Source organism: Lepus europaeus, chromosome 3 (assembly GCF_033115175.1).
Source record: "Lepus europaeus isolate LE1 chromosome 3, mLepTim1.pri, whole genome shotgun sequence".
In the NCBI taxonomy this organism is placed as follows: Eukaryota; Metazoa; Chordata; class Mammalia; order Lagomorpha; family Leporidae; genus Lepus; species Lepus europaeus.
This window is the reverse complement of record NC_084829.1, coordinates 102,760,254-102,780,813: the sequence shown is the minus strand read 5'-3', so window position 1 is coordinate 102,780,813 and position 20,560 is coordinate 102,760,254. Positions and strand designations below refer to the sequence as shown.

The 20,560-nt window shown below is 41.6% G+C and overlaps 1 protein-coding gene across 2 annotated transcripts in view; it reads left to right on the top strand.

Annotated features, from left to right (window-relative positions):
* The window catches only part of HACE1 (HECT domain and ankyrin repeat containing E3 ubiquitin protein ligase 1), a 133,993-nt gene extending 126,443 nt beyond the window's left edge, over positions 1-7,550 (top strand). For both annotated transcript variants that reach the window (XM_062186556.1, XM_062186555.1), the window contains 2 exons: positions 5,060-5,173; positions 6,815-7,550. In XM_062186556.1, the coding sequence (XP_062042540.1) occupies positions 5,060-5,173; positions 6,815-6,917 (217 nt within the window). In that variant the 3' untranslated portion in view covers positions 6,918-7,550. The remainder of the gene's footprint in view (positions 1-5,059; positions 5,174-6,814) is intronic.
* The last annotated feature ends 13,010 nt before the right edge of the window (positions 7,551-20,560 follow it).

Here is a 20,560-nt window from a genome sequence, read left to right as displayed (position 1 = left end):
GACTTTTAAAGAAGAACTAACTCCAATTCTTCTCAAACTATTCAGAATAATCGAAAAAGAGGGAATCCTCAAAATCTTTCTATGAAGCCAGCATCACCTTAATTCCTAAGCTGGAAAAAGATGCACCAGAGAAAGAGAATTACAGACCAATTTCCCTGATGAACCTGACACAAAAATCCTCAATAATTTCTGGCCTCAATAAATTCTAAAATCCAACAACACATCAGAAAGATCATCCACCAAGACCAAGTGGGATTTATCCCTGGTATGCAGGGATGGTACAATGTTCGCAAATCAATCAATGTGATACACCACATTCACAGACTGCAAAAGAAAAACCATATGATTATCTCAACAGATGCAGAGAAAGCATTTGATAAAATACAACACGCTTTCATGATGAAAACTCTAAGCAAATTGGGTATAGAAGGAACATTCCTCAATACAATCAAATCAATTTATGAAAAACCCACGTCCAGCATCCTATTGAATGGGGAAACGTTGGAAGCATTTCCACTGAGATCTGGTACCAGACAGGGATGGCCACTCTCACCACTGCTATTCAACATAGTTCTGGGAGTTTTAGCCAGAGCTATTAGGCAAGAAAAAGAAATTAAAGGGATACAAATTGGGAAGGAAGAAGTCAAACTATCCCTATTAGCAGATGACATGATCCTATATATAGGGGATCCAAAAAACTCCACCAAGAGACTATTGGAACTTATAGAAGAGTTTGGCAAAGTAGCAGAATATAAAATCAATGCATAAAAAACAACAGCCTTTGTATACACAGGCAATCCCATGGCTGAGAAAGAACTTCTAAAATCAATCCCATTTAATATTGCTAAAAAAAAAAAAAAATCAAACACCTAGCAATAAACTTAACCAAGGGCGTTATAGATCTCTACAATGAGAATTACAAAATCTTAAAGAAAGAAATAGAAGAGCATACCAAAAATGGAAAAATCTTCCATGCTTATGGATTGGAAGAAACAATATCATCAAAATGTCCATTCTCCCAAAAGCGATTTATAGATTCAGTGCAATACCAATTAAAATACCAAAGACATTCTTCTCAGATCAGGAAAAAATGATGCTGAAATTCATATGGAGGCACAGGAGACCTCGAATAGCTAAAGCAATCTTGTACAACAAAAACAAAGCTGGAGGCACCACAATGCCAAATTTCAGGACATACTACAGGGAAGTTATAATCAAAACAGCCTGGTACTGGTACAGAAACAGACGGATAGACTAGTGGAACAGAAAAGAAGCACCAGAAATCAATACAAACATCTATAGCCAACTTATATTTGTTCAAGGTTCTAAAACCAATTCCTGGAGCAAGGACAGTCTCTTCAACTAATGATGCTTGCAAAACTGGATCTACACATGCAGAAGCATGGAGCAAGACCCCTACCTTACGCATTACACAAAAATCCACTCAACATGGATTAAAGATCTAAATCTATGACCCAACACCATCAAGTTTTTGGAGAACATCAGAGAAAGCCTTCAAGATATAGGCACAGGCAAAGACTTCTTGGAAAAGACCCCAGAAGCACAGGCAGTCAAAGCAAAAATTAACATTTGGGATAGCATCAAATTGAGAAGTTTCTGTACTTTAAAAGAAACAGGAAAGTGAATAGGCAACTGACAGAATGGGAAAAAATATTTGCAAGTTATGCAACTGATAAAGGATTAATAACCAGAATCTACAAAGAGATCAAGAAACTCCACAACAACAAAACAAACAACCCACTTAAGACATGGGCCAAGGACCTAAATAGACATTTTTCCAAAGAGGAAATCCAAATGGCCAACAGACACATGAAAAAATGTTCAGGATCACTAGCCATCAGGGAAATGCAAATCAAAACCACAGTGAGGTTTCACTCACCCCGGTTTAATGGCTTACATACAGAAATCAGCTAACAACAGATGCTGGCGAGGATGTTGGGAAAAAGGGACACTAACCCACTGTTGGTAGGAATGCAAACTGCTAAAGCCACTATGGAAGTCAGTCTGGAGATTGTTCAGAAGTGAAATAAATGGGCACTATGAGAAACAATGACTTGAGCAGCGCTTGTCCTGTCGAGGAACAACTTACTATTTTATTCCTTTTAGTGGTTTTTTTTTGTTGTTGTTGTTCTACTTAATACCATTGGTTGAACTCTTTAATTAACACACAATTATTATTAGTTGTTTAAATTTAACTGAAAAGTGATCCCTGTTAAATATAAGAGTGGGAATAAGAGAGCGAGGAGATGTACAGTTCAGCATATGCTCATTTGGACTTACCGCTAATGGTAGAGCTATAAATATGCCAGGGAATTCCAATTCAATCCCATCTAGGTGGCATGTACCAATGCCATCTTACTTGTTCAAGTGACCAGTTTAAATTCATAATTGATCAAAAAGATAGGATTAAAGTGTCAAGGGGATTACTTAAATAAGACCAATGTTTGTAAATAATTGATATAATTAAAAAGGACAGAATGAACCTACATGGGAAGCAGGATACACAGCAGACTCATAGAATGGCAAAAGCCCTAAACAACACTCTGGCCTCAGAATCAGCCCTTAAGGCATTTGGATCTGGCTAGAGAGCCCATGAGAGTTTTGCAAGCATGGAAAGCCAAGACATTGTGGCAAAGAACAAACAAACCAACAAAAAAAAAAAAAAAAAAAAAAAAGAAAAGAAAAAGAACTAAATGAAAGATCCCTGTGAGTGAGATCCCAGTGGAAAGAACTGGCCATCAAAGAAGGCAGTACCTTTCTCTGAAGGGAGGAGAGAACTTCCGCTTTGAATATGGCGTGTCTAAATAAGATCGGAGTTGGCGAACTCAAGAGGCTTCAATAGCCTTGGCAGCTCACTTATTCTGCTGTTAAGGCTTTCTATTGCATTTTTTATTTGATCTGTTGAATTCTTCCTTTTTAGTAGTTCATTCTGACTTCTCTATAATATCTCAGTTTCTTGGGAGCACTTTTGTATATATAATGAATTTGCTTCTGATTGCTTCCAAGTAATTTGACAGTGAATTTTCTGAATTCTGTTTCTGGCATACCCTCGATCTCTTCATCTCCAGCTTCTATTATTGAGGAGTTGTAGTGTTCCTTTGAGGGGCTCAAATCATCTTCCTTATTCTTATTTCTTTATTGCATGACTTGCATGCTGGAGAAGAGATTTCTCTGAGATGTTGTGGATCTCACTCCTGGTCGGGGGTTGTGGTTGTGTGGCCCCCCACAGTTGATGGGTGTGTACTTGATAGGCCAAGGCCTACGTTGAAGAATGTAAACATTCAACATGGCTTCTCTTGGCCGGCTGCTGGTCCGGGTGAGGAGATGTGGTAGTCTCCGATCTCTCTTTGCTTTTCTTTACCTTCTCTTTTTTTGTCCCCCTGTGTGGAACTTCAAAAGTAGTTCACCTGTCTCCCCCTTCCGCTGCTACTTGCAGCTCTGTGGACCCCCAATTTCCCATCTAATCTTGTTATCTAATCTAATCTGGCGCTCTCCTCCCCAGCAGTCTGCACCTCCTGCGTCTCCTCTGTTTCTCCTGATTTGCTCTTTCAGCATGGACCAGCCCAGTCTATGTTGGCCTCCTGGGTTTCCTGTGGTAAATATCCCGGGCTCTATCTCTGGCGTGTAACTTCTCTCCCTTTTAACTATCTATTTTGCCCCGCATGCCTTGGAGCGTCCTGTTGCTAAACTGCCATCTTAAAACCCCCCCTAGGGGATTTTTCTAATCTCTTTTAAGTTAGTTTTTGTTAATGATGTAAGGTGAAGGTCTAGCTTCTTTTTTTGTAGCTGATATTCAATTTTCTCTGTCCACCCTGTTGAAAAGACTGTCCTTTTCCTGTTGAATATCTTGGCATTCTTGTTAAAAATTATCTGACCTGTATGTGAGGGGTTATTTCTGGGCTCTTTGTTTATATGTCTGTCTTTATGCCAGCACTGTTTTGATTACTGTAGTTCATAGCAAGTTTGAAATCAGAATGTGAGGTGCCTTTGTTTTTCAAGATTGTTTTGGCTGTTTAAGGTTCAGCATTAAAGTCAAAACCCAAATATGCTTTCTACTAAGAATTCTGTGTTAGAAGATATTTTAAATTGTAATCATGCTTCTTTTTTGAGTGTGCATTTAATACTTACCTATTAAATGGTTTTTTGTCAGCATTCTAATTTATCTAAAAAGCACTAAAGTATCTCATTTTAAAGTAACAAAACTTTGTCAAGGATCACTTGGTTTACTCAAAATACATATATATGCAGACTAATTTGAAATACTTTCAGATGTATACACATTAAGAGGGTGTGATTACATTCTCTACAACTATGTACCCAATATTAAAATTTCTAATGATGTGTTATACTTAAATGTTAGCTTTTCTGTGGTGCTTTTATGTTAGGTGGTATTTTTAAAAAATGTGCTTGATATTCTTACTACCCCATAAATGTTGTTTTGTAAATTTAAAAGTATTCTGAAAGAAAATGTTTCTAATAAAGGTAAGGGAAATGTGAAGAATTTTATAGTTTTCTGACTGAAAGCAAAGTAGAACAAAAAGCCTTTGAGCTTAGATATTTTTCACAAATAGTGAGATCATTTGGATTACATGTATGAGCTTTTGCTGCCTAAATTAACCAAACATTTTATTTATTGAGCAAATATTTAATGAATATCTACTAGATGCCAGATATTTTGCTAACCAGAGGCATACATATATAAATGTGACTTTGGGCCATCAAATTAATCCTAGTTAACTATTTGATATATGAAATTAAATAATGGTAAATGCAGCATTCTAAATGCAATAATAGAGGTATTGGCATTGCCAATTGAAAGCATGATATAATTTATGGAAACCTGGAAGTATATCTCCATGGAAGCCTTCTAAGTGGCCATAAAGCAACTTATAGTAATAAACTGGAGTTTTACAAGTCTCAAAAATGTCATCTTGTCATCCTAATGTTAAATATATTCTTATCCCAACTTAGAACTTGAATTATTTATCAGAAAAATTATGCTTTCATGGTTACAACATATTAAGATATGAATTCTTAGTTCCAGGGTCCCGCATGGTGGATTTGCTAATATCATGGGTGGAAGTGGATTACAGAACTTCACAATCGCTGCTGTACCATATACCCCAAATCTTTTACCAACTTCAAGCACATGGTATGTTAAATTATTTATTTTAAATGCATTGTAAATGATTTATTTTAAATGCATTGTGAAAGTATTGCATTTGATTTTGGTTTTCCTTTATTCATTTACTTAATTGAGAAGCAGAGAGATACAGGACAAACAGCACTCCCGTCTACAGGGTTCACTCCCCAGATGCCCATCAAGGCTGGTGCTGGGCCAAGACCAAGCTGGGAACCAGGAATTTGCTGGGCCAAGACCAAACTGGGAACCATAAAGTCAATCCAGGTCTCCCACAGTGGTGGTAGAAGCCCAAGCACTTGGTTCATCTTCTATTGCTTTCCCAGGCCATAGCAGAGAGCTAGATCGGAAGAGGAGCAGCCGGGATACAAACCAGGCACTTCAGCATGGGATGGGGGTGTCCTAACTGGCGTTTTTTTTTGTTTGTTTTGTGGGTTTTTTTTTTTTTTTTTTTTTTTTTGGACAGGCAGAGTGGATAGTGAGAGAGAGAGAGAGAGAAAGGTCTTCCTTTTTGCCGTTGGTTCACCCTCCAATGGCCGCTGCGGACAGCGCATCTTGCTGATCCGAAGCCAGGAGCCAGGTGCTTCTCCTGATCTCCCATGGGGTGCAGGGCCCAAGGACTTGAGCCATCCACCACTGCCTTCCCGGGCCAAAGCAGAGAGCTGGCCTGGAAGATGGGCAACCGGGACAGAATCTGGGGCCCCAACTGGGACTAGAACCTGGTGTGCCGGCGCCGCAAGGTGGAGGATTAGCCTGTTAAGCCACGGGGCTGGCCCTAACTGGCGTTTTAACCATTAGGCTAACTAGCTGCTTCCTGATTAATTCTGAATGATCAAAGATCTGACTATAGTATTACTGCACTGAGAAGAAATCCTTGGGGCTGGTGCTGTGGCATAGTAGCCCAAGCTTCTTCTACCAGTGGCACCAGCATCCCATATGGGCACTGGTACGTGTCCTGGCTGCACCTCTTCCAATCCAGCTCTATGCTATGGCCTGGGAAGGCAGTAGAAGATGGCCCAAGTGCTTGGGCCTCTGCACCCGCATAAGAGACCCAGAAGAAGCTCCTGGCTCCTAACTTTGAATTGGCCCTGCTGCAGCTGTTGGGTCCATTTGGGGAGTGAACCAGCGGAAGATCTTTCTGTCTTTCCCTCTCTTTGTCTGTAACTCTACCCCTCAAGTAAATAAATAAAAATCTTAAATAAAAAAACTTCTTAACTATGAACTCTATTTAGGATTTTGGAATCGGTGATGACAAATAAGTACTTATATAGTTATTTGTGCTCACTTTTTTGGGTAAGAAATTTTGAGGGAAATTCCTACCTACCTGTAACTTAATTGAATCTAGTTTAAGTATTACTAAAGTTACAATGTCATCAGTATCACTGAGTTACACAGTCACTTCAAATTAAATTGCCCTGTTGCTTATTTTAAACTAAAAAGAACTTATTTTCTTCCACTAAAATTTGCATGCTAAAAGAAACTGCATTGCAGCAGTTTTTTCTTCTTTTTAAATACTACTTCAGGGTTTTCCAATTTGAATGTAAATTTCAGAGGGTGGTATTATGTTAATTAAGAGCACTGTTTTCACAGCTAGACAAAACAGTCAGAAATTTCAGATATCCTGTTTAATGGCAGTATATTTTTCTTTTAAAGCATCAACATGCTGAAGTTACCTGAATACCCAAGTAAAGAAATACTCAAGGACAGACTCCTTGTGGCACTACATTGTGGCAGCTATGGTTACACAATGGCATAATGAAGTCTGGAAAACTCATCGGACTGCTGATGCACAATTCAGAGTGGCAGAAGTAATTTAGGAAACTGTCAACAGAAAAGCAGCCTAAATGCAACCCATAGGCGGGCTGATGTTTAAAATTCATAAAAGATCAGGTTTTGTTTTTTTTTCTCTTTCACTTTTTATGTTTTCTCTGTTTGTAAAATGATTAGAAAACACAAAATCACAGTAGACTTCATTTTAAAAAATGCTAATTGAAAATTGTAGAAACTGTCCTTTTTCATATTTTTTAAATCTTGTCCAAGATTGCGTTAAGACAAAATTTTATTCTGCATTCCACCTCTGCTATGTAACTATCTTGCTGAAAGGGTATTTTCTCTTTATTTTCATATGTATTATATGAGGACATTCAACTGGTATGTTCTCTTGCATGTAAAGTGCCATTTATATTTTGGAAAACTGTTGTATAGAATGGATTAATTTAGATTGTGTATAAAACCACAAATATGTATTTTCCCACATTGTATCTATATTGCAATGATTTTTTAGCTTTTTAGTATTTTAATATATAATATAAAATTTAGAGTGATGTGACTAACAGTTGATGAAATGGCATCTGATTTATATATTAAAGCTTACACTATGTTATATTAATTAGTTTCATCTTTCAGTGGTGAGTTTTCCATATATACACATTGTGGTTTCAAAATTTTTCTTTTTTTTTTTTTCTTTTTTTTTTTTTTTTTTTTTTTTTTATTAAACTTTTATTTAATGAATATAGATTTCCAAAGTATAGCTTATGGGTTACAATGGCTTCCCCCCTCCCATAACTTCCCTCCCGCCCGCCACCCTCCCCTTTCCCCTTCCATTCATGTAAAGATTCATTTTCAATTCTCTTTGTATACAGAAGATCAGTTTAGTATATATTAGGTAAAGATTTCAACTTTTTGCCCATATAGCAACATCAAGTGAAAAAACTACCATTGGATTACTAATTATAGCATTAAATAGCAATGTACAGCACATTAAAGACAGAGATCCTACAGAATTTTTTTTTTTCAAATTAATTTCAAAATTTTTCTTATGCCTTAATTTATGATGAAGGTAAAAGTAAAAAATATTTTACCATATTTCCTTTCATTATGTTTATCTGTGAACTCCGACACACATTTAAAGAAGTAATCTGATGTGCAGATTACAGTTTGTACTTTTTTATTTCATAATTTTATTTTTTTGTGATTAAAATATTAAGTTCAATTGATATATGCTTAAAATAGAACACTGGTTATTTTTAATTTTTGGGTGGTCTTATCAGCTCTCATTTATTTCTTTATTTTTTTTGCAAAGACAAACTCCAGTCCTTATAGCATACTTTTTTTTTTTTTTAAAGAAAGAGTTATAGAGGGGCAGAGGGAGAGAGGAAGAGAGATTTTCTTTCTTTTTTTTTTTTTTTTTTTTGACAGGCAGAGTGGACAGTGAGAGAGACAGAGAGAAAGGTCTTCCTTTGCCATTGGTTCACCCTCCAATGGCTGGTGCGTCTGGTGCGCTGGCACTGCGGCCTGCGCACCGCGCTGATCCGAAGGCAGGAGTCAGGTGCTTCTCCTGGTCTCCCTTGCAGGTGCAGGGCCCAAGCACTTGGGCCATCCTCCACTGCACTCCCAGGCCACAGCAGAGAGCTGGCCTGGAAGAGGGGCAACCGGGACAGAATCCGGCGCCCCAACCGGGACTAGAACCCCGTGTGCTGGCGCCGCAGGCGGAGGATTAGCCCATTGAGCCACGGAACCGGCCGAGAGATTTTCCATCCACTGGTTCACTCCCAAAATGGCTGCAACAGCCAGAGCTCAGCCAATCCAAAGCCAGGAGCCAGGAGCTTCCTCCGGGTCTTCCAAGTGGATGCAGGAGCCCAAGGACCTGGACCATCTTCCGCTGTTTTCCCAGGTCATAGCAGAGTGTTGGATCAAAAGTGGAGCTCCTGGGACTGGAACTGGCACCCAGATGGGATGTCAGCACTGCAGGTGATGGCTCCACTGCTATGCCCACAGCCCTCGCCCAAGCATAATGTTTAAAGAGAAGTGGGAGCACTCACCATATAGAAATGCTAACAGAGGGATCTGTGATGTTATGACCTTGCCTCTGAAAGCTAAAAATAGAGTATCAAATGTCATTGTTTAAAAAAAAAAGTCATTGTTATTGATAGAATGACACACAGATTTTTCTCTTGTGAAGAGACATATTCATTGAAAGTTTTGGTAAGTTAAACTTCTTTAATGCATTGTTTTTTACATTTTTTAATACTAAAATATCTCTCAATAGACGATGTAAAAAATAAGGAGTTCTTTAAAATTATTGTTAGCTCAAAAATTGAAATTCAGATCCTTTATAATAACTGAAGCAAATACTCTTTTAGTTTTTGATTTTTTGAAAGTTTAATTATAGAAGGTCATTACTTTGCTTAAAAGAGTTACAACAAATCTATTTTTCAGATCTTAATTGGCTTTTATTTATAATTCTAGAATCGGGTAACCCTCCCAACTAGAACAGGTACAGAACGCTCTAGTCTGTCCTGTATACTATAAGGCATTTATGGACAGAAAACAGAAAGGCAGTACAGAAAAAGGAAATGAGGTGCAGAGATGGCCCTATTGGTTATAGCTCAGCATTTGCCTTATTTGAATACAGTTTAATCATTTGGCCACTTGAGTGCAATTGACAGAAACATGATGCCTATGTGTTGGTTGAGACTGAAGCTTTTTATTGCAAGAGTATACTGGTAAATTAGACTTTCAGTTAGTTTGCATGAAGTTGGATTACAGTCAATTCCATAAGGGTTCCAAGTACAAAGTCCTCAGGTCAATTTAGTTTAACAGTTTTCCCCTTTTGGTCAGCCTCTCAATTTTCAAGAGATTGACTAAAATTCTGGACCTTGGTACCATTCTGTGTCACATCATAAATGACGTATTTGGTCTCAGTATGTCATTCAGAAGTTACAGTGCCTTTAACAGTTGAATAATTTTTTATATTTTTGCTGATCTAGTGGAAGTGAGGCCAGTCAACACCAAATGGATGGTTGCATATAAACATTTAGGGTTTGTATAAATATGTATATATATATATATATATACACATACATACACATACAAAGAGAGTGAGCACACGATAACGATCAGGGGAAACACTCTAAAAACTGAAGTGTACTCCTTAACAGGAGCCTCAATGAACTGAGCCAATAAAAATCAAAGCAGACTTCTGGCAGGATAGAACAGCAGTTGAGTCTCATTGGTCATAGTCTGTGTTAGGGTGTGATGGTGATTAAGAATCATAGTTTGCTGTAGAATGGCCTGATTTATGGAGCCTTTAGCCTGTTACCACAAGTCTTAATAACCTGGAGACACTCTCGAAGAACACAGAAATTAGACAACCTTGGAAAAGCCAAACTTGCCATCTACCACTTAGGATGCCTGCAAGTCAATTGTTAGTTGATCCTGTAAACACATCATATTTTCCATTTTCCTTGCAAGATTTCCCTAATGTATTTGGTGGCCATGTCTAAAGAAACCGTGGTATCAGCACCTTAATTAAACCTTCCATAGTAGCAAATCAGGGAAAAGACACACAGCATTCAGTTTTGTTCAATATTATACATAAGCTGAGCAAAAAGATCCAAAGATGCAAAATGTCCCATTTGGAAAAAAAAAAGTTACCATCCACCTTTAGGAGGGTTACCTAACCTGTCTGACCCTGGGATGTCTGCTTGGCCACAAATTATAAGATTTTCCCATAATTTATGTGTTAGTTTCAAATCTCATACTACATACTGCTGACTCCTAGCTACCACCAGAGCAAGCCCTGGTGGAAACTTTTTCTCAGTGGAAACTGGCTTATCCTCAAATTCAATGATTGCTCTGGTTTTTGTTAGAACATAAGCCCTAGCTGAAGCCATCCTCATATGATGAGCCCATGAATTTCCTGAAGAGGAAAAGGGAGGATTAGGATAGCAGGAAATGAGGGAAAAGGAGATAAGGCTTTTGTAAAGAAAAGTCTATATTCATCATCTTGGGGAAACTGACCATGTCCAAGATACCACCTGCATCTGGGATGACAACTTCCTTGGTCAGCTTTCCTTTAAGTCTGTGACCAGTGTCCGGTTCCAAGAATCTGTAGGCCCTTTTGAGTTGTGAGACTTCAGATGCAATATGGGAGCCTCTAAAGTTCTGCTGCAATGTGGGTGGTGAGAAGACCTCTGCTTGATTTTGGGCTGGGAGTTTTATGAAGCAGTTGGTTTCATCATTACAGTTTTGCAGGTCAGCTGGAGCTGTTTCCTTCAAGGGCAGTCTTTACTTTCAGGGTTGTATATCATGAAGGGTTTGATCATCCTTAAGTCAATGGATCATGAAAAGTTTCCTTTACCTGGTGAAAGTACATGTTGAGACAATGCATTAAAGCTTTATATATGGCATTTAGTCCCCTCAGAGGTTATGAGAGATATATGGAGTTCTCTTATTAGGGGCACAGGACTTCCAGTGACTGTTTCATAATGGGTCAGCTTGTCCACTGAGGGTCAGTCTACAATACCTCTGACCAAGGTAATACAATTGATTCAGTTTGCTTTGCCTTATGTTATTGTATTTGTAATAGCCATATTTAACTGTTTATAACTTGTCCAGGAAAATGAGTACCGCTGTCACTGGAGATTTCTCCATGAATGCTCTACAGGGGAAAATATGTTTCTTAACCTTTTAGCTATTGTTAAGGCATCAGTCTTCCTGTGTGGGAAAGCTTCTTAACAACCAAAAAATATGCAGAAAGTGCCATTTGAATGAAACTCCTTGTAAATGTTCAAATAGCCCATCAGGTAGTGGAAATGTACGTGAAGTTTCTGATTGTCTTTCCAAGATTCTGGATTTGACAAAACAAACATTAGTTATAAGCCATTTCAGGAACTTCAGAACATTCACCATATGATTTTTTTCCCATAATTTGGACCATTTTTCCCTTTTTAATGATGAATCATGGAGCGAAGAGCTTACAGTGGAAACTTTAAGGATCAGAGGCTACTGAGGCACTCCATGAGTTCATGTTTAGTATTGAATTTTCATCATCTCAAATACCAATTTTGTTTCTCCAATTCGGGTGCACAGCACCGTTTATTAAGTAAGTTATCATAAGTAATTTGAGTTGGATTAACCTTATGGAGTTCATTCAAATTGGATCTCTTAATTTCAGTACTGGCTGATTTTGCATGAAAATCTGCCTAAGTATTTCCTTGGTATTTAATTCTCTTTCTGCTTGATTTTGGGCTAGGCGTTTTATGAAGCAGTTGGTTTCATCATTACAGTTTTGCAGGTCAGCTGGAGCTGTCAATCCTCAGCTCCTCTCCTAGCTACCTACCTGCCCACATCACTTCCACATGTTCATATTCCCCTAACCTGTTACCACCTTTTTATATACCTTCAGTTGCTTGTGTTAGGACTTGCTTGGCTGTTGGAGACAAATACTTGACTTCAAACCTAGTAGAATTAGGCACAAGTAAAATAATCCAAAAAATGACTTGGTGAAATTTTATTGCCTAAGAGTCCACAGGCTTGGCACCAGCTTGAACAGCTCCTTGCCAGGGACATCTCAAACTGAGAGCATACACTGTAAATTGTTGTCTTCAGTAAACAACGGTCAAGGAGGTCTTCTGCCCATTCAGACCTGCTTTATTGCCATGGACATGGGTCTCTGCATGTATGCAAGGCCTCTTCCTCAGACAAGGTGTTTAAAAAGAAGGATGCCTGCCGCCCAGGGGGCTGAACCTCTTTGGTGCCCCAACTTGGTGTCTGAGCCTGAAGTTTACATCTCCTGCCATGCTGTTCTATCTGTATTAAAAGCCTTTTCTGCCTTAACCTGCTGCTGCTTTGCCCTACTGGAACACATAAAATCCTAAAACCTAACAGTTTATGCTGGAACTCAGGAAGGTGACTGGTCCATGGGGAACTTCCCCTGTCCCTTGCTCCTTCAACACACAACACTGTTCACTATCCTGGGAAATGAGGTGGGAAATGTGAGTTCTTTTGAGTCCCACTGGAGGGCCATGCTGTACTCTCCATCTGTCTGAAAATCCTGGTGCTCAGCCAAGGTCCTTCCTCCAGCCTGGGGAACTGTCCTTTCTGGCCCTGACCTCTGTAATCCTGGGGATGCCTGGAGGTGAGGGCTGATCTCACCTGTTAGGTAGATGGATCCAGGGATGCCCACCTCTCCCCCTTCTCCTCCCATTTTTGACTCTGGAACTCACCCCCAGTCCCTTTCCACATGGGAAACACCCATGCAATCACCTAAGGATTTACTTCTTGGGTGTCTTCTCTAGAATCATAAAACTCTATATCCAGGGAAAGAAATTCAGCCAAAGTGACTCCTTTTGTTCCGTAATTCAGTTTGGCTACAATATAACCTGGACAATAATAGTCAATGGCCCAAAAATGGGACCTCTGACTCCCAAATTTTCCGAGACTTAGCTTCATCAATCTCAGTGGAAAGTGGTCTGAGGTTCCCTCTCTAGGGGCATTCTTCAACCTCCATAGTTGCCCTTCACTCCCTAGGGAAAGATCAGACCACTAACCCTGAGCCTCTTAGGAAAGACATCAAACCTCTAATCCTTGAGCCTTGAGCCTCCAAAGACAGCCTGACTTTGATCACATCTGACTGTCCTCCTCCATATGCTACCTTTGATCCCTCTGTAGAATCTTCCTAACCTTCCAATCTTTGTCCAGGTCTCCTTTGCACTCCCTCCACCATCACCACCACCACCTCCTTCTACCCATTCATGCTCTTGGCAGCCAGTCTCAGAGGAACTGTCCCCTTTCTGTGAACCTGCTTCTCAGTCCCCTTCTCTCTCCCTTCCCTCTTCTTGCTCCCCTCCTACCCGGTCTTGCTCACGATAGCCACAGCTGCCTCCTGCTACTGACCCTCCACTGCCAGCCCCTCTCTTGCCCCTCCAGGAGGTGGTTGGTGCAGAGGGCATTGTTAATGTCCATGTTCTATTGTCACTTTGTGACCTGGCTTCAAATGAAAAGTGTTTAGGCTCCTTTACCACAGATCTTGCCCACTACACCGAAGAAGTTCCTCTATCCTACTGACAGCTGTGATCTAACCTATTAGGATATTATTATTTCCTCTTCAGCTACACCTGAAGAGAAGAGCTGTATTTAGGCTGTCATCACAGCCTTTGCCAGCTCCTTACACACACAGAACTCTAAACAGTACCCTGCTGGAATTAATGCAGGTTTTCCCAGTGACCCCAAATGGAATTACTATTCCAAGTCCATGGACCAAGCAATAATGGTGCATTTCTTAACCTGCATATTTTAGAGAATGGAAAAGAAGTCACCTGAAAGCTTGATGGACCCCCCCCCCCCCCGCAAGGCTTTTATGAGCCAACTCAGAGATGCCCTCCTCAAATATATCAACTTAGATCTAGAGTCAGAGGTAGGGATACTATCTCCACACTCATTTTATTTCCCAGGCATCCCCCAGATATCCAAAAAATAGGTTTAAAAATTAGAGGATGAAGGCTGGCGCCGTGGCTCAACAGGCTAATCCTCTGCCTTGTGGCGCCGGCACACCAGGTTCTAGTCCCAGTTGGGGTGCCGGATTCTATCCCGGTTGCCCCTCTTCCAGGCCAGCTCTCTGCTATGGCCTGGGAAGGCAGTGGAGGATGGCCCAAGTGCTTGGGCCCTGCACCCGCATGGGAGACCAGGAGAAGCACCTGGCTCCTGGCTTCGGATCAGCACGATGTGCTGGCCGCAGCGGCCATTGGAGGGTGAACCAAAACGGCAAAAGGAAGACCTTTCTCTCTGTCTCTCTCTCACTATCCACTCTGCCTGTCAAAAAAAAAAAAAAAAAAAAAAAAATTAGAGGATGAGACACAGCCCTCTCAAAAGGACCTCATAAAAGCCAACTTCAAGGTCTTTAATAATAAGAGAGATTTAAAACTCAAAAACTAAAAAGATTGGGCTAAACACCAGCTACTTCTACACTTCAATGGGGCCAGCAAAAACCTCTGCCTACTGCCCTTTAGAGCCTGCAGGACCTTGTCTTGAGTGCAACAAGGAAGGACACTGGGCAAGAGCTTGTGCCAAACCCCTCCTGATTCCCTGACAAAGCTCAATATCCCCCCAAGCCACAGGCCTTGCAAGGGCTTCAACCTGTAATTACTAGACTGCTATTAGCTGGGTTTCAGGCCAGCTAATTCCACTGGGCCTGGGTTACTCAGGCCAGCTAATTCCACTTATAATACCCCCATTCTTTCTGTTAAAGAAAACCTGATTGGTACAAAAACAAACAAAAAACTGCCTGGTACAAAATTTATGTATCCTAAATGAGGCTACGCTCCCTGTAGTTCTGGTTGTTTGTAACCCACACACCCTCCTCTCTTTAATTCCCCCACATACTACTCATTTCACTGTTAAAGATCTTAAAAGATGGTTCCTTTACTATCCCTCTTGTTCCTTGCTTTCAATATCTTTTTGCACTACCTGAACAGACCCCTCTACTAAAATTTCTCAACAGCTAACCTGGATATTCCTCCCCCAGGGGTTCTAGGACAGTCTCCACATCTTTGGTAGATAGGCTTTATCAAATGACCTCTAAGTATTGTCCATATAACCCAGCACCCCTCTCCAGTATGTAGATGATCTCCTGTGTAGCTCTTCCTTAATGAAGTGTGTTTCACAGACTATCTAGCTTCTCAACTTCCTAGCACACTGGAGCTGTTGAGTTTCCTACCAGAAGGATCAGTTTTTCAAAACCAAGGTAATCTATCTAGGATTACACATTATACCTACACACAGAGGGCTTACACATAACCGTAAGTTTTTAATTGGCCAGGTCACTGTTCCCAAATCAAAATCAAATGTATCTTCCTTCTTAGAATTGGCCGTTTTTCAAAAGATTACTTGAGAGGCAGAGAGAGACAAAGAGGGAGAGAGAGAGAGGAAGCTTCTATCTGCTGGTTCACTCCCCAAAATGGACACAGTAGTAGGAGCTGGGCCAATCCTAAGCCCCTGGGCTTCTTCTTCTAAGTCTCCAGTGTGGGTGCATAGGCCAAGGATTTGGACCATCTTCTGCTGCCTTCCCAGGTGAATTAGCAGGGAGCTGGATCAGAAGTAGAGCAGCCAGGACTTGAACCAGCACCCATATGGGATGCTGGCACTGCAGGCGATGACTTTACCCAGTACACCACAGTACCAGCCCCTGGTCAATTTCTTCCACATATGGATACCCAATTCAGTCATCACTATACTCCTATATAGGCAGAATCCCAAGGACCCTGTCACCACCTTGAATTCTCAGCTCCTATCAGGATGGCCTTTAACCAGCTAAAAAGGCCCTCACTTCAGCCCCTGGCCATTGCTTTCCCCAAACCCTCTAAACCCTTTGATTTCCAAACCCTTTGCAAAGAGGAATTTCACACTTGGACTCCTTACCCAGTTTTCTGGCCCTGATATTAAACCAGTAGCTTACTTCTCTAAGCAGCTGGATAAAATTGTGCTGGGTGGGCCAACCAGTCTCTGTGCTCTTGCTGCCTTCACAGCTAATATTAGAAAGCTCAAAATTATTTCTTTCTCAAAACCTCACTCTACACATCTCACATTCTATTCAGTCCCTTTTATCCCACCAGGCCATCTCCATGATCTCAGCTCCCCATTTACAAACCTTTCTACAAAAACACAATGTCACACTCCAGAGGTGCTCCTCTCTTAATCCAGCCCCTCTCCTTCTAACTCCTACCCATGCTGACTATAAAGACCTCCAACACACCTGTGATGAAATCCTGATCTATTCCTAATTCCTTTTCCCAACATCTCTATTTCCCCCTGGCTAAATCTGCCCCTTGTTGGTTTACAGATAGGAGACCAACTAAGATTAAAGGCTCCTCTTGGACGGGCTATGACATCACACAGTTTTTTACCACCAGGCACAACTAAACAACAGGCAGAGCTTATTGCTCTTACCTGAGCTCTCACCCTGACCAAAGGTCTAAAAGTAAATATGTACACAGATTCCAAATATGTCTATCACATCATACACTCATGCTCCTATTTGGTGAGCAAGAGGTTATATTACAACCTGGGGCTCCTCTATCATCAATGGGACCCTCATTCTAAAACTACTCCAGGCAGCAACATTCCCACAAGTAGCCATCCTCCACTGCAGGAGATAGCAAATAAAAAACTTTTTAATTTCCCTGGGATACAACAGAGAAGCATTGTACCAGGCCAGGTGGACCAGCCTGCCACAGCCTCCCCAGTACTCACCAGAGAAGCCTGATTTGCCCTTACAAAGAGAAGTTAACAAAGCACAGCTGGTTTCTTATGAATGTCTGAGTAATGCTTCTAAAACAGGGACTTTTGGTCTTCTCGCTTCCCTTCACAACCAACCATCACCCATCTCTTTTCCCATCTCACAGATGACCCTTTTTTTTTTAATGTTTATTTTTTATTTTATTTGAAAGGCAAAGAGACAGAAAAAGAGGAAGACATTTTTTCATCTGCTGGTTTACCCCCAAATGCCTGCAATAGCCAGGACTGAGTCAAGCCAAATCCAGGAGCTCCATTCAGGTCCCTCATGTGGGTGCAGGGCCCAAGTACTTGGGACAACAGATGACCCTTATCTTTCTTCAACCTCTGTATCATTCTGTCCTGCTCTATCTGCCAAAAGGCTTCTCCCAATGGCCATCTCAAACTCCCATATCCTGTCCCACCAGGCCAGAGGGCAAATAGATTTTACTCACATGCCTCTGATCAAAAAGATAAAACTTTTTTTTTTGTCTTTGCAGACACCTTTTCTGGGTGGGTACAGACTTTCCCTTGTTCATCAGAGAAGGCTGACATCATGATAACCTTTCTTGTAAAAGAAATCATCCCTCAGTTCAGCCTCCCCACTAGCATTCATTCTGATAAGGGACCAGCTTTCACTTCTCAAATTACACAGGGGGTATTCACCACCCTAAAAGTAAGCTGGAAACTCCATAACCCCTGTTGCTCACAACCCTCAGGCAGGGTGGAAAGAATGAATGGTCTCATTAAGATTCATCTCAGGAAGTTTATGCTCCAAACTTAGAACCTGGCCCTCCCTCCTTCCTGCTGGGTTTCTGTGACTTCAAAGTACATCCCACACCAACTTAACCCTTCTTGATCTCATATACAGCCACCATTTAATTTTAGGCAATTTTCCTCTTCATCTTCTCCCCTTAGAGACTATATACCAGAATTAGCGCAAACTCACTAATCCCTGCCTATTTTCAGGATTCCTTCTTCCCAAAACCCTACCCTTACCCCTCTCTATTACAGGTTAACTTCAGGGACTGGGTCTATGTACAAACCCTCAGCCTAAAGCCAGTCCAACCTAGTTAGAGTAGGTCTTCTTATTTCATCATTTTGACAACCGCCACAGCTGCCAAACTTACTAAGTTTTCCCTTCTAGATTCACTTTTTTCCAGGTTAAAACTTGCCCCAACCCAGGAAGATAACAGTTAGGGACAGGCCTTGAGGAAGTGGCAGCTGCATGACCTGACAACCACTTCTCTGTCTCACCACTATTCCAGAGGATTCAGAAAAGGAGGGTATGCCCGCTCACAAAACTGTGAGCCCCTCCCTTCATATTTGATTCTGGACCGTTCTATGATCTTATTCTGACCGTATTCAAAAGCTGCCATCCCCATCCAAACCCAGCAGCAGCTCTGTAATTTCCTGTGGGACTGTTTCCTCCAGGGTGATTGGTTTATACTTTTGAGTGCCTTTCTTGGTTCTGCTTCTTCTGACCTCTAACACCCAAAGATGATTCCACACTGCTTCTCTTGACTGCTACCATGTCCCTCTCCTGTCCAGTCCCCTTTCAAAACTTTCTTGCTGCATATAACTTTCTCACTTTTCAATAACACAAATCTTGTACAGCAGGTAAATTTGCTACCTGTAATGCTGGCATGCCATGTGTGTGCTGGTTCATGTCCCCGCTGCTCCACTTTCAATCTTGCTCCCTGTTAATGATTGGGAAAAGCAACAAAAGATGGTTCAAGTGTTACGGTCCCTGTCACCTACACGGGAGACCCAGAATCCCCATTGCAGTCATTTGGGGAATGACCCAGCAGGTGAAAAATCTCTCTCTCTCTCTGTAACTCTGACTTTCAAATAAGAACATAAACAATCTTTTAAATAAATAAGTAACACAAATGCATATCTCGCTAAGCACTACTGGTTGTGGCTCTTTCTATCCTCCTCCACCTATACTGCCCTCCCTACTCCACAGCCCTTCTGTGTCACTTCCAGGGCACACCTCTCAGTTAAAACAGAAAAGGAGAGCAACATTTTCAGATGTAGCAAAAACTTTTTTTAAAAAATTACCGTATAGCCCATGCAGACTTGACTATTACGCTTTTTGAGGACTATACATCAATATCACAAAACTCCCCTATATCAAAATGCCAATCCTTGGCCCAGTTGCACCCATTTGCCACTGCAAGCCTAGGCTCCTTTTTGCATCACAAAATCCCCCTCCTGGGGCAACATCACCCTGGGGAATACAGTTGGCCCCTCTAACCACACTGGATAAATTACTATGTCTTCTCCCAGGCTAATGGTAAATTCACACAATCAGTCCTGTTCTCAGGCTCTCCCACCCTCTCTGTGCCCAACTCATCTATCCCTAACTCCATGTACTCTGGGGGCCTTCCCTGGCAACATGCCTCAGGAACTCCAAACACATATAAATATTCTACCAATTGGTCTCTCATAGATACCCACACACATTTTGTTGTTGATGAAAATAAATAGTCAGGAGTGGCCCAAGTTGACCCTAACATCCTCCTATAGCCTCTCACAGGTGCCACCTTATCAGGCACGCTCAACATCTGGGAGAACAGAAGCAGCACAAGACCTTTATAAATGTAAACATCTGTTTCCATCCATCTGACAAATGCGCTGCATGAACAGGGGGTCTTCCTCTGTGGGATCAACACTTACCTGCCTCCCCACTAACTGGACCCGAACCTCTACTCTCATCTTTCTCCGAATGTTAATGTGGCCCCCAATAATCATCAATTCTACTGGTTCTTCTAACTACAAATACTCACCAAAAAAGAGCTGTCGCCCTAAGATCCCTGGGGTCTTGCTGCTGGGGTGGGCACTAGAATAGGAGGACTTGCCACATCCCTCTCTTGTTACCAGACCCTTTCTAAAGATACAGAAGACACACAGTTTAGATAGCTCAGGGCCTTTTCAAGGTTCAAGACTAAGTTGACAGCATGCCTAGCGCGGCACAGAAAGGTCTCCAGGAACCCTCACGCCTGCGTCCCAGAGCCCTGTGCGAAGACCAAACCTGTGCCCGAATCAGCCAGCAGCCGTGCACTTGTTTCCAGCGCACCACAACTCCTACGGCCCACTCCCAGCTGGGGCCTCCACGGCAGCCCTCAAACTACGGGAAACGGCCACGTGGGCAGAAGCCACGCCCATTGCCGGCGCCTCCGCACGCATCCCTTCCATCAGCGCAAGCCCCGCCCAGCCTCGCCTCTGCGCTCTCGCGCCTCAGGCGGCCGAGGCCTTGTGCACCGACCGCACCACTGACGCCCCTCGCCCCTGCGTTCAGCCCGCAGAGGACGTTGGTGGCCTGGAGCCCCTTGAGGCCCATTG